At 31.8% G+C, this 14,675-nt stretch overlaps 1 protein-coding gene across 1 annotated transcript; it reads right to left on the bottom strand.

Annotated features, from left to right (window-relative positions):
• Positions 1-1,040: 1,040 nt before the first annotated feature.
• On the bottom strand, positions 1,041-12,752 carry LOTGIDRAFT_121837 (hypothetical protein; the record flags this gene model as incomplete). The annotated part of the gene is made up of 10 exons (XM_009059203.1): positions 1,041-1,175; positions 1,575-1,774; positions 3,947-4,009; positions 6,314-6,371; positions 6,910-7,059; positions 7,400-7,582; positions 9,251-9,401; positions 10,019-10,106; positions 10,495-10,616; positions 12,682-12,752. 10 exons carry the CDS (start codon positions 12,750-12,752, stop codon positions 1,041-1,043), a joined length of 1,221 nt encoding a protein of 406 aa, XP_009057451.1.
• Positions 12,753-14,675: the final 1,923 nt, after the last annotated feature.

A 14,675-nucleotide genomic window follows, 5' to 3' on the forward strand; every position in this document is an offset into this window, starting at 1 on the left:
AATTTCTAATACTTTATATGAATAGAAAGTAGAGGTTTTCTAATGATTTGGCAAAATACCAGTTTGTCTCACATGTCCATAATTATTTCATAATTAGCTACAGAAGAGAATTACCAGCAGAATTCCAATGATTGACCGATCAAGAAAGGTCAAAAAGTCGTTTTTTTGTTTTATCTAGACTGTACATACATGGACATTTATGATTGGTTAATTATATGCAATGAGAATATAATGATATGATTAAGAATACGTGACAATTCATTAGAAACACTAATTAATCAAATAATTTGCTTAATATGACTCTAAAAAATAAGGAAATCCATCTTTAATATGATTTGTAATTTGACAAATTGCATGATAAAATAGGTAACACGATGAGGTTAATTGTCTGAACATTGTAGCCCTATTTCATCATGGATAAGCTGTTGTGATGACCTATGTGCTATTGCGGGTATAGTGAAATTCTTCGAGCAATCGTGCGCGCAAGTACTAGAAGGTACCTGCTTCCGATATCTACAGGTCTTTGCACCAGAGTGAACAATAGTGTTTTGTCAACAGCTGTATAAATCAAGATGCCCGTCTTTCCTTAAAAAATAACCAAACCTTTTAAGAGTAACATCACTTTGTACAGATAGGCCTATATGGTTCTTCATGCCTTTCTTTGAACAATATAGCTTGTATTGATGGCAACATTTGCACCAGTCAGAAATAATAATTTTTTCAATGAATCCCTGTATAATTTCTTCCACTTCATCAAACAGCATCTAAGTATTTTAGTAGAATTGTTCTTATCAAACCAATGTACCTTATACAACAGTTACCTGTTCCTTTATAATCTGTATCAGGAATCAAAGTTGTTCTGTTTTTATTCTGGAGCCACAAATGAATAGTATTTAAAAATAGCATGAAAATGCCTTTCCTTCTTAAAAAATGACTCCGATAAATATATCAATTGTCATCATTTTTTTCTGATAAGGACATTCAATAATAGAAGAATATAACGAAGAACTATATTTAGTATATTAACAATGACCGGTATATTAACCTGTCAATGGGCGGAGATCAACTCGAACACGTTCACAAGAACTTAACATTCCTATTGTAGGATAAAAACCACCTTTTGGTATCATGGTTTTTCTTTTTCCAATTAATTTGCCATTTCTTGTAAAAAACACCTGAAACACATATCAAACTTACATTCACTTTCAAATTAAAAAAAAAATTAAAAATTGAATAATCAAAATGAAAGATGATAAGTAAACCATAGACATGCATAATATCAAATTTTCATCAAAAATTATACACCATCAGATACTACCTGTTAGAATGAACATAAAATTTAACTTCCCAAACATAGTCATAGAGTATATTTTCATCAGTGGACTTACTAACCTGGTGTCATAAATATACAGCAGAATTCCTCTATAATTCAATAAATGCATAAAAAAAGTGTAATTATTCTAAGCCTATTTTTAACTTATTATGCAGTTTTATGGAAAGAACACAGTTTTATGGAATTATGGGGTTTTATATACAGGGATTCTGTTCACAAGAGTAAATATATATATGTTTACCTGAACATTGGTACCAGTACCAACTTCACCATTAGCTTTAGCCCATGGTTCCTCATCATCTTCATCATCATCTGAATCAGACCCATTCTCAATCTGATTGTTAGATATTCGAACATATTCATCTTCATCATTAACATTTAATACATCATTCTCACAATCATAATCTGGTGGAAATAATATACCACATCCCATAATATCACCTGAAAAATACATCATTATATATCAATATCATCATTTCACAACACTATCATCATTATACAACAATATCACCTTAATATACATCATTATACATCAATATCATCATTATACAACAATATCACCTTATATACATCATTATACATCAATATCATCATTTTACAACAATATCATCATTATACAACAATATCACCTTATATATACGTCATTATACATCAATATCATCATTTTACATCAATATCACCTTATATACATCATTATACATCAATATCATCATTTTACATCAATATAACCTTATATACATCATTATACATCAATATCATCATTTTACATCAATATAACTTTATACATCATTATACATCAATATCATCATTTTACAACATTACACATCAATATCACCTTATATATACGTCATTATACATCAATATCATCATTTTACATCAATATCACCTTATATACATCATTATACATCAATATCATCATTTTACATCAATATAACCTTATATACATCATTATACATCAACCATCCTTGTAAATTAATTAAATTGATCATAGGCCTACATGATCAGAGTTAAAATTAACAAATCTATAATTAGGGATAGGCCTACCCAGGCAATAAAAGATAGCTTGCCAGGCAAGGTAATATACACCCACTGGCAGCTTTGATTTTGAATAAAAATATCTAGCAGTACAGTTACAATTACCAGTATGAAATATTCAACCTTCAGTCATACACTTCTTTTGAACTTTTTAGGGCGATACTGAATAATATTGAGTATGAGTTATTGCCCTTGTTTTTTAAAAAGTGTTCAACTTTAGCTCGTGAAAACTCTAGAAGGCAAATATTCAATCTTCAGGACTGAATAATAAAACCAAGTTTTGTCAAAATCTGGCAAGAATCATGCCTTTTAGTGTTTAAGAGCTAAATTTTGAAAGCGTTTTCAAGAACAAGGGCAAAAACATATTTAGACTTTTTTGATCTTCGATAGGGTTCATCAATGGGTGATAATAAACAATTTCACCAAGTTTCCTCAAAATCTGTCAAGAATTGAGCCTTCTAGAATTTTTTTCGAGCTAAAAATTGAACACGCTCTCAATTTTTAATAATAATTGATAGTAAATATTTTTCGATTTTTTTGATTTTCAATAGGGTTCATCCTTGCGTGATTACGAACACTCATGCCAAGTATCGTCAAAATCTGTCAGGAATTGTGCCTTCTAGAGTGTTTACGAGCTAAAAATTGAACGAGCTTACAAGAACAAGGGCAATAATTCATACTTAATATTTTTTAATTCTTCTGCTTTTCTATAGGGTTTATCTATAGGGTGATAAGAAAACGCTAATGCCAAGTTTTGTTAAAATCCGTCAAGAATTGTGCCTTCTAGAGTGTTTACGAGCTGAAAATTGAACGTGTTTTGAAGAACAAGGGCAATAACTCATACTAAATATTTTTCGATTCTTTAGATTTTCAATAGGGTTCATCCTTGGGTGATTACATATACTCACCCCAATTTTCGTCAAAATCTGTCAAGAATTGTGTCTTGTAGAGTGTTTACGAGCAGTGTAGGACGGACCAATGGACGGACGGACATGGGTGACTACAATATACCCCCCCCATTTCATGTGGGTGTACAAAAATAGGTTCCCTTAATCTAATTTATTCTTTAAGTGTTTGTTTTATAAAAAAAACAAGCCTCAATTTCAATAGCTTGGTATCTTATTTCTCAGTGTAAGCTTATTTAATTATATTATTTATAAATAATGTGTCTTTTATACATGGTTTGGCTGAAAAATATATTACACAAATGTAGCAAGATTTTCATGATCTTTTAGCGAGTAAACAGGGAATCTATTTTTAGCTTTTTCATTCAGATTTCAGTTCCTCTGATTCTCCAAGCTTTTTCTCATCCTCACAAGATCTTAGAAACATTAATTAATCAAATGATAAACATGATTTGGCCAAGAACAAAAAGAAAACCAATCTTTGATCTGTTCAAGGAGATATTTATCGAGCTAGACACTATTTCTATCTGGGTTGTCTGGGTTTCTAGATCACTCATTCCAATTTTCAAATAAAGTATGTTCTATCCTAGGCCTGTACATTTAGTAGAATCAAACCCTCCCTTCCCCAAAATCAAATTCAATAGTAACGGACAACTACAATGTACATCCTCACCTTTATGACATTTTGGACCAAATGGATCACCGACACCAGAACCAAGAAATATTTTACCGTCATCTACAATACATAATAATAATCATATACACCAAAAAATTCTATAAGGCCATACCAAAATAATTTTCTGTTCTTTGGGATTTCTTGAAAAAAAAAAAGGGACGAGCGAACGAAATTTTTTTTTTAATTTTAAAAAAAAAATGTCTAAAAGTTAGTAATCATTGATTTGGTTGGTGAAATATAATATTTTTTAATTTTAAAAAAAAAAAAAAGTCCCTTCGTACCATTAAAATTTTCCAGCATGGATGATTTTGAATGTATTCAGATAAAATAACAATTAATAGTATTTATTTATGGTGTAAAGGCTTCAAAACATTTTGGTATGGCACAACTAGCTGTTTTAAATTTGTCATGGTGCGTATCGACATACCACAAAAATTTTTTAATCTTCCACAAAATTTCTTTTGCACAGATTAACTGGTCTTTTGACCAGCCATCATCAATTGTTTTGCACCAATCTAGCACATCACAAAATAGTTTTTGAGGTCCAGTTAAGGTTTTGTCAAAGATTGGTGGTGTAGGTTTTTCAGGAAACATTAATGTCTTTCTTGATGCCATCATAAAATCGAACACATTTTTATCACTTTTGGAACGAATGAGAAAAAGTCCATAAACTTGGATTTCAGTTCATCACACCGAGAAATTTTCGACGAAAGTGTAACCAAGACACCGCCTGATTTTTCAATATTGTCCTTGATGTACACTTTTTCTGGGATCTGTGATATGCACGATTGAATTCCTGCAGATGCCAGATCATAAACATCTTTAAAAGTGTTTTCAGGCTCAACATCAAACATGTATGGCAAAATAAGTTTCTGGTGTGACCTAATTTTGATTACTAAAATCATTTTGGTAAAAAAGACAAATACAAATATTAATTCTAGCACTGCATCGGCCATGCCTATTTCTGATAATTATCAACTTCCGGAATTTCGATGCGTCCGGTCGTCGAGAAAACGTTCTTGCTTCAGCGAAGGGCCTAAACTACTGTACGAACTCACTCTTTCAACAGCTGGAACATGTTCTACTATAATTGTCGCACGATGTCCACAAACTGACAAACGGAAATAGAGGGCACAATTTGTTACTCCCGCTACTAAATTTTAGGCTTAGAGAAATAAAAATGAAACTAAAAATGAGAGCTAAACAATCATGTTATCTGATCAATTTAGAGGTACTGACATACGGGCAATATAATTTTTTTTTTAAAATTAAAAATTCTTTTTTAAAAATTTTACATACGGGAGCTCTTTTGATACATACGGAATATTATTTTTTAATTTTAAAAATAAAATTTCGTTAACGGAAAATCGGGTACGGAATTCCCGACAAACGGAATATTATTTTGGTATGGCTTAATAGTGAAATTCTTAAAGATAGCTTGCCAGGAATGGTAACATACGCCCACTAGCAGCTGGTAGAAATGATCACATAGTTTAGTGACCAGAATACAAATTTTAGCACATCAAAGATCTTCATAATTCAGTTCAAAACTTTTGAATTCATTCATTTCTATTCGTTTTAGTGTCAATTATTTATGCTGAGTTAACATTTATACATTTTTACTAAGTCAAGGGCAATAACCACAAAATTTGCCTCCAGAAAGATTGGGTGCAAAAGCTAGAGACTTTTTCAAAGCATGTAAATTTGTGAATTTTAAGCTCAAAATTGCTTTTTATTTTAAAAGAATAAGCCTTAAGCTATGTAAATTAATTATTTATCATAGTTCTATAGGCCTACATGTCACAGTTAAAATTATCAAATCTAAAATATATACCCAGTCATGAAATAGTCTAAATAGTGCCTGATCCCAGTCCTCTAAATTAAATGGTACCAGTGGGCCTACTTGTAAAAAATCAGTATGTACCAAGTTTCATCAAGATCAAATATAAACTGTAGCCTCCTTTGTGCCTACAAGCCAAACTTGATGCATTTTTACGAATTGAAAATGCAATGAATCCAAACGGTTCATCCAATTATTATTAAATTCAAACTTGACAAGGTCTCATCTCATATACATGCATATCAAGTTTCATCAAGTTTGGCTTGAAACTGCAGCCTGTTATCTACAAGAAATGTGGACAGACACATGGACAAACAGCAATATATATCCACATTTCTACGTGGTCTTATAAAAACTAGCAACCTTAAAATGAATCTGCTTCAACACCCATATAAAGTGACATAAGAGGGTCATACCTGTGAGGATATCACATCCTTACATCACATCAGAGGAAGAGGGTAGGACCACATTTGTTAGGCTAATAAACAATGTAAAATAATCAGACAATTGTGAAAAATACATACCCGCATGATAGGCAATTGAACCACGATTCCAACCAGGATGTCTGTGGGGTGGATAGTTCTAAAACAATATAAATCAATTTTTATGTATTATACTCAACTGATATTCATTGTAACAAGGACATTTGGGTTAAACTGACAAGATGTATTACACTTGAAGTGGGTCAACCAGAAGTTTCATTTTTCGTGACTACATGTATGTGATGCAAATGTTTAGACTTTTTGCACATTTTGCATTGTGCTGCTTCAAGTACCTCAGTTCCTGAACAGTATGATGCATCATATAAATAAAAAAAACAGGAAGCAGAATCCTGCAATGATTTTAATTTCCCATTCAATATACCTTTACAGTAGGCTTAAGCAAAATTTCTTCTGCTTAAATCTATTGATTGTTATCTAACCAACTAAAAGACATAGACTATAAAAGGTCTAAGTTAACATTTGAAATTTTTTTAGCATCTTCAAAATTAACAGCAGTATTCTATTAATACTTTCAGAAAAAGTCAGGAAAGCTTATCTCTTTGAGTTTTTGTTATCAATTCCCAACTTCTTAAATATCAGATTGCCCTTTAAGAAGATAGAGGAAAGGACTAACTAACCTGTCTTGCAACTCCAATAGCAATATAACAGTTTTCACCCGGATCAACAATTTCTATTTCAAAATAATGAAAAGTGGTATCTAAAGGAAACTTTGCCTGAGCTAAACCAACATCTAAAATACTCTTACCACGACCAGCATATTCAATAACCTAGAAAAAGGAAAACATCACCTGGCAAACAGAAAGTTTTTCTTTTTCAAACACAATTATAGGGATTTTAAAAAAATAGTGGACCACATCCAGACAAGTCCACCTTGACACTTGGTTGATAAACTTTCACCTTTAACATTTCACATTTCACATTTAAAGATGGACCTTCCATCATAATATTAGTCAAGTTTTACAATAACAAAATAATTTCCCTGTTAAAATAGTGCTCAATACATCAATTGTAGAGAGATATGACTTTATCAACTAAGTTTAATGCAAAAACTGAAGAAATATTTTTAAATTTTGAATTTGATGCAAGTAAAAAGCAGATCATACTTACAACACCATTTAACTTAACATCATGTAATCTAGACCATTCTTCTTCACCATAATCTACAGCCATTAATATAATATCTTCCTTATTCCAATCAATATTATTATTTATACGTACTTCACCTTCACAATGGAAACCAACTGCTGGGTGAAAACCTCCTGGTGGTAAGGGCACTGACATACTACCTAACTATTAATAATATATAATTTTATTTTACTAACAACTATAAATTAAAGAAGCAATAAATATATGGGCATACTATTCATTAAAGATGGGTTCCCTTGTTTTCATTTATAAAAAAGAAAATGCTACTATTTATATGAATAGAAAGCAGTTGATACTAATGACTTGGAAAAATACCAGTTTGTCTCACATGTCCATAATTAATTTATAATTAGCTAAATTAGAAGAGAATTATCAGCAGAATTCCAATGAGTGACCGATCAAGAAAGGTCAAAAAGTCTGTACATACATGGATATTTATGATTGGTAAAAACTCCTTATACTTTGAGCTATAAGAAGATAGTACTGGGAGAAATTTACACTATATCAGTTGGTCCAGAAATAACACTTCATAAAAAATAAATTCTTAGAGTGAAATAATTTGCATTCATAATTATAGAGACAAGCCTTTTCACAAAAAAAAAATAGTTTCATTGGCTTAAACACTCCTTGGCTTAAAATTCCTTGTCAATAAATGCCATGCAAAAATTACTGTAATTGCCTGTAACATCTTTAATTGAACAAATGGTCCACGTGGCATGACAGAATTATATTCCAGATTTTGAAAGAGGTTTTTCATTTCTTAAGTTCCTCCATTCGGCAAAACCTTTAATTTTCTGTAAAGCTAAATCTGTAATCATTGGTAATAAATAATGAATTCCGCAATGTCTTCTTGGGCGAGACTCATTCCTTCCGGTATGAAGCAGTGATTTGTCAATTGATGCAACCTAAATACGGTCCAATACAGAGACTTTGGAACATAATTCTGACACTTACATAATTATGTATTTAATGCTATATTGTGACTAATGGTTATCTAATGAAACCAATTATTATCATATTGGATCCGTATCTTACAAAGTTTTTGTTTTCATTGTCATTCAAACACTTGAAGTCATTATATTATAATTACCAGCATCACATGATCACGTTACAATAATGACATAGTTCCGGTAAAAAAAATGCCCATTCATTACCGTGATAAGTTGTAGAGCGAAAGTGTAACTTTGGCGGAGGCTGTTTGTAGTTTGTCTTCATTGAAGACTGTTAACTTCTCAATTAGAGAGTTCTGTAGACTGTTATCTTATTGTTTTCAGGAGGGTGAGGGCTGAGGGGTGGTCAATCGCTCTTTTTATACAAAATACTACAAATTTTGTCAAGGAAAAAGTGTTTGATGGCAGTTTGAACCGAAGATTTATTATTTGTCAATGATTGAAATTTCACAATTAACTCTCACCATTAAAATAATAGAAAAGAAATTTCAAAACGGCTGGTAATCAAAGTTGTTTAATCTATAATATGTATCCTGTAATATGAGGTCAAAATATCATGCTCTTAGATTTGAAAATCTTTAAATAATCTGGGCCACCGATTAACTTTCTGCAGAGTACAAACAAACACGCCAAGCTTAGCATTTATTTAATAAAATACAGCAATTTCAATATGTTTCATGACACTTTTTTGAATACATAGGGTGGGTTTTTTTTATTGGAAATATATCTTAAATTCTGACCAGATGGTAGACTTTGAGCTTTGGTTTATTTCCTACACCTTTTAGGATCATCGTAATAACCACGTATTCGTAAAATAAAATATTGTTTAAACCAACAATGTGGTTCTCTTTTTTTGGCTTACCTCTGTACCATTTCTTGTGAAAAATACACGAACAATTTGAGAATCATCACTATCACCATCTTGCTGGACATACTTTATACCACAACCAACTTTATCACCTACACCACATTTAGGCCCAAATAATTTACCAACATTACGAGCCTTGTATATCCTAGAAGTGATACAAAAAGTTTTAAAACAGTTTCTTATCAATAATATTTACACTTACATTATATCTATCTTAAATTGCCTTGATAGCAAGGGTCTATCTAATTCCATGTTATTTTCAGTTACCATTATTAACACTTTATGGGTTATAATATTTTTCACTAAGTATTAGTTTTTTTTAAAGGTCTCTGTAGCTAACAGTCTGTAGCTTACAGTTTGTGAGCTAACAGGTTCAGGATTTAAAAGTTAGCCAAGAAGTTCCTCCAGTAGAGGCAACCATTTGAACCTGGTTTTAAATATATTTTGAGAAATTTGTTTTGGTCCATGAATTTTTTTTTTTTTATATTGTTATCTTGATAGTTTACCAGACGCAATAAGAATATAATTGAGTAAGAATGTTGTCCTGGTAAACTCTGATGTTATTTGAGTAAAATAAGGAAATCATTTCATACCTGTTCCTTCTGTATTGTCATTACAATGGACCCATTATGAAACAATTTCAAAAGCAAAATGATTTTCAAACCTACTGATCTAAATGAATTCTTTTTTTGGAATTCCAGTATATTGATCTGAAATTCAGATAGGAATGATAACTGAAGATCCATAAATAAATTTACAAACCTGCCATCTCCTGTATGATAACCAACAGAATACATCTTATAACCTGGTAGTACATCTAAATTATATTTATAAGGAACCAGTCCAATAGCTAGAAATAATAATTCATTCATGTAAGATTATATCATATAATAATTATCAGACAAATAATCAATTTCAAAACATGCTGAAAATTAAGGTGAATACATTATTAACATCTGTGAAAAGATTAGATTACTGGTTTTTGGAGTCTACTGATCCTAAATCTGAAAATTTAACAAATCAAAACCGTTTCCTTAAAATTGATTGAAAATTTTGACTTTTTTCAACTAAGAAAAAGGTTAAATAGTTTATCTAAAAACCCAGATTTTACCAATTTCAATGATCATACCAAGTTTAATCAAATTCATGAACATATTCTGATGCTTTCAAATGAGTCAAAGACAATAACTCCAAAAAATCTCATTCATTTTAATCAGTTTAAAAGATTTTAATCTTACCTATTGGGCCTTCTAGATCAAATCCAACATCTAATAATTCTACTTCAAAATAACTATTATCTGGTGTAATAGGACTAGGTGATATGTACACACCAACTTTATTCTCATCGTTTACTTGATAACTAAATATAGAAAAAATAGCTTGGTAACCATGGTAATATACATACCCACAGCAGAAAAATTGCAATACAGTCTAATGTTCTATATGTACACATATACAATTATATGAATCCATAAAGATAGCAACACAAACCATGGTATATATGTCAACATCACAGTTGACTCCATTAGAAAAGCCTGCAAGTCAGCATAAGATGGCATCCGAAAAGTCTTTCTTGTGTCAAGGTCAGTACTAAAAATTTGACATTTCAAACCTTCGACACAAGATTAAACAAGTGGTTGCCTAGCAAGATACGCCCACTTTCCCAATAAATTTTCAGTATATCAAGGGCAGTCACCTATCTGTGTCGAATCGTACCAAAAATCTAATTTGTGCAAGATATTGTTGATTTAAACATATAAAATTTAATAATATTCTGACATTAACTGTCAACTCTATCACAAATTTTGATGCATTTTCACTAAGTCAAGGGCAATAACTCAAATTCGGTCAACAGAAAAATCATCAGATTCAAACTTGAGTCGACTAAGATCTCATTGTAGTAGATGATCACACCAAATTTCTCTAAAGTCAAGATTTTAATTTCTCTATAGTGTTCACAAACAAATTTTGCCTAAGTCAAGGGCAATAACTGAAAAAGACTTCTAAAAAAATTGTCACCTTCGAACTTGACCAATATCTCACCATTATAAATGATTACATCAAATTTCATTTAAATCGGATGAAAACTGTTGTGTTCACAAACAAATTCTTATGCATTTTTCCTAGGCAAGCCAAGGGCAATAACTCAAAAACCGATCATCGAAAGAATGTCAAGATCTCATCAATATAAATTAATTCAAGATAGCTTGCCAGGCAAGGTAATATAGGCCCACTGGCAGCTTTGATTTTAAATACAAATATTTGGTCATACAGTAACAATTACCAGTATGATATATTCAACCTTCAGACATACATTTCTTTTGAACTTTTTGCGGCGATACTGATTAATATTACCAAGTTTCATCAAAATCCATCAAGAATTGTGCCTTCTGGAGAGATTATGTGCTAAAAATTGAACAAAGTTGCCTTCTACTTCTAGAATGTTTACGAGCTAAAAATTGAACGCGTTTTAAAGAACAAGGGCAATAACTCATACTAATTATTTTTTGATTCTTCTGATTTTCAATAGGGTTCATCCCTATTTCATGTGGGCGTATAAAAATTAGAAGCAGAATTTCAATGAGTGACCGATCAAAAAAGGTCAAAAGTCTTTTTTTGTTTATCCAGATTGTACTTACTAATGGACATTTATGATTCTTATTCATATGCAATAAGAACATAATGATATGATTTAGAATACCGTTTCCACGGAAGATTTATTTTTTTCACACAAAGCCATATTTTTCATCCCAAAAAAGAAGTGCTCAGCGGATTTTGATTTCGTAGATCAATGATGACTTTATCACTGTTCTGACGTCATTGCCCACAAAATGGTGAAGCTTTCAAAAAATCAACATTGAAATTTGCTATTTCTTGTGAATTTGTAAATTAGTACAGTTGTTTTGACTGTCTTCATGATGATAGGACATTGTTAGCCAAAGTTGTCGCTTCTGATTGGATTTATATAAGCTATTTACACAAAAAATTTTGTTGTGAAAATGTTGAATTGATTCTGTCTCCTTGTGACGATTTTTTTGGCTTCAATTTCTAGTAAGCTTACTTTTTATCTTTTATTTTCTACTTTTTTAAAGAATAGTGACATCTTTAAAAGTTTTAAAATACATTTACATTCAGATTGTGATCTCTGCCTTATATGTATCTTTAATTAGTCTTATTTAAAAATGTCAACCTGAATAAAATAAGATAGCTTGCCAGGCAAGGTAATATACGCCCACTGGCAGCTTTGATTTTGAATAAAAATATTTGGCAGTACAGACGGACGGACATGGGTGACGGCAATAAACGCCCCCCATTTCATGTGGGTGTATAAAAATTGTTGAAATTGCATAAACTGTGATATATAAATGAATGTCCCTGGACATAAGATCCGTCTAGAGTTGGAATAGCTACATTTTCCTACTTACCTCAGAATATCTCCCTCAACCATAACTCGCTCAAATCTTGCTTGTTTCTTACCATCTTTACCACCAGCCATACCAAACATTGCAGCTGCCCCTACTGCATGTCTATTGGGTAGATTGCCACAGACATTTAATATCTGGTTACGTAGGAAAGATTCCATATCACATTTATAACTAATAATGAAAAAAAAAGAATGTATATTAGCTGACTAACTTGTTACCTGAATGAAATTTTAAATTTGCTTGTTATTTTAGAGAGATGTGGGCATATAAAAATACACTACATATCACAAATACAGGTTTTGACATGGTTTGTGCTTTTTAAATCTGACAAATCAGAAACAATGAAAGTAGGTCATCTAAACAAAACACTTTGCTGCCACCTGTTTGAAGAGATAAGAACACATTCTATCGAAGTAAATATTCCCAAGTAAGGTTTAATTTTCTCTCCGCTTCAATTCTTTACGGAAAATCTATCAATTCTGTACAGTCCAAATTAATCAAAATATGTAGTGGCACACTGCTTTCGTCTGCTTCACTTTCACAAACAAAGTGTAATAACGAGTTATTTGTTTTGATTGGCTAAATTTTGCTATCAATGCATTAGGGACAATTTTAATTGGGCGGTATGTATGAATACCCAATTTTTCTCTTGTTTTACCATGGTCTTGAGGAAGTATGACGAGTGGGGGTGTGGTTTGGACACGATGACTTTATATGTGAAATATAATTGTAGTCTTTCATAGTGCAGGTATTGTTGAATTTTGAGGATTATTGTGCAATGTATGTTTTAATCTTTTAACAGAAAAAAAAGAAATACCAGAAATACTAGGGACTTTGCTACTGTGGCAAATTGCAAGAGACTTTGAAGAAATCAGCTTTCTAGGTTAATTAAGTCACATGTCAGAACTGTCTAAAGTTACAACATCTTCTGTCTTTGGAAGGTTGTGAAACCGGAAGTAGACATCAGACATCAGAAATGAAAGTATCAGCGAATAGCCAAAGTCAACAACATCTGACCTTGTAAAGGGGTAGGTCAACAAAGGTGAAAGTCACCAGATATGTCATCAAATTTTCAAAATGCATACGGCTATTAAACCGGAAGCTGTCATTGGACTTCAAATATGAAGGTATTAGTCTATAGCCAGAATCAATGACCTTCAATCCTTCAAAGATCAAGGTCAACAAAGGTCAATGTCAAAGATTGAAAATAAGGAAATTCCAAAACCTGTTCCTTGTTTTGAACTATAAAGCTGAAACAATTGGGCTTTTAGCACTAACTGGCCAAATGGATGAGGTAATTGTATGCAAAGTCCCTTTTTGAACAAACGTATCCAATGCGAATTATGCCCCTACTCAAAAATGTTAATGAGTAATTTAACCCAGATTTGCCACGCCCACCTCAACTTCTTTGTAACAGACTCAGACCACTTTTCATAACACACTCAGACCACTTTTCATAACACACTCAGACCACTTTTCATAACACACTCAGGCCACTTTTCATAACACACTCAGACCACTTTTCATAACACACTCAGACCACTTTTCATAACACACTCAAGCCACTTTTCATAACACACTCAGGCCACTTTTCATAACACACTCAGACCAAGTTTTGAACCTTACTTTTAATGAAACTCGGAACAATGTTACTTTTCAAAGATACAACTATTAGGTATTAATTTCAACTTATGTTTAAACTAATGTTAACCGATCGTTGCACGAGTGTGTTATAAAAGTGATCTAAGTGTGTTATAAAAAGTGGTCTGAGTGTGTTATGAAAAGGGGTCCGAGTGTGTTATAACAAGTGATCTGAGTGTGTTGTGAAAAGTGGCCTGACTTTGTTTTGGTCCCAGTTGTCTTGTATTGAGAAAAGAAAGCATGTTTCTTAGATGTAAATTTATCAAACCGGACATGTATTCTTAAAGTGGCATTCAGTTTTTTTCAATTGATTGCATGGCAACATGTTGAGGAAGATGTCATTTACCTATCGT

The sequence above is a fragment of the Lottia gigantea genome (genome assembly GCF_000327385.1).
Source record: "Lottia gigantea unplaced genomic scaffold LOTGIsca_38, whole genome shotgun sequence".
NCBI classification, from domain to species: domain Eukaryota; kingdom Metazoa; phylum Mollusca; class Gastropoda; family Lottiidae; genus Lottia; species Lottia gigantea.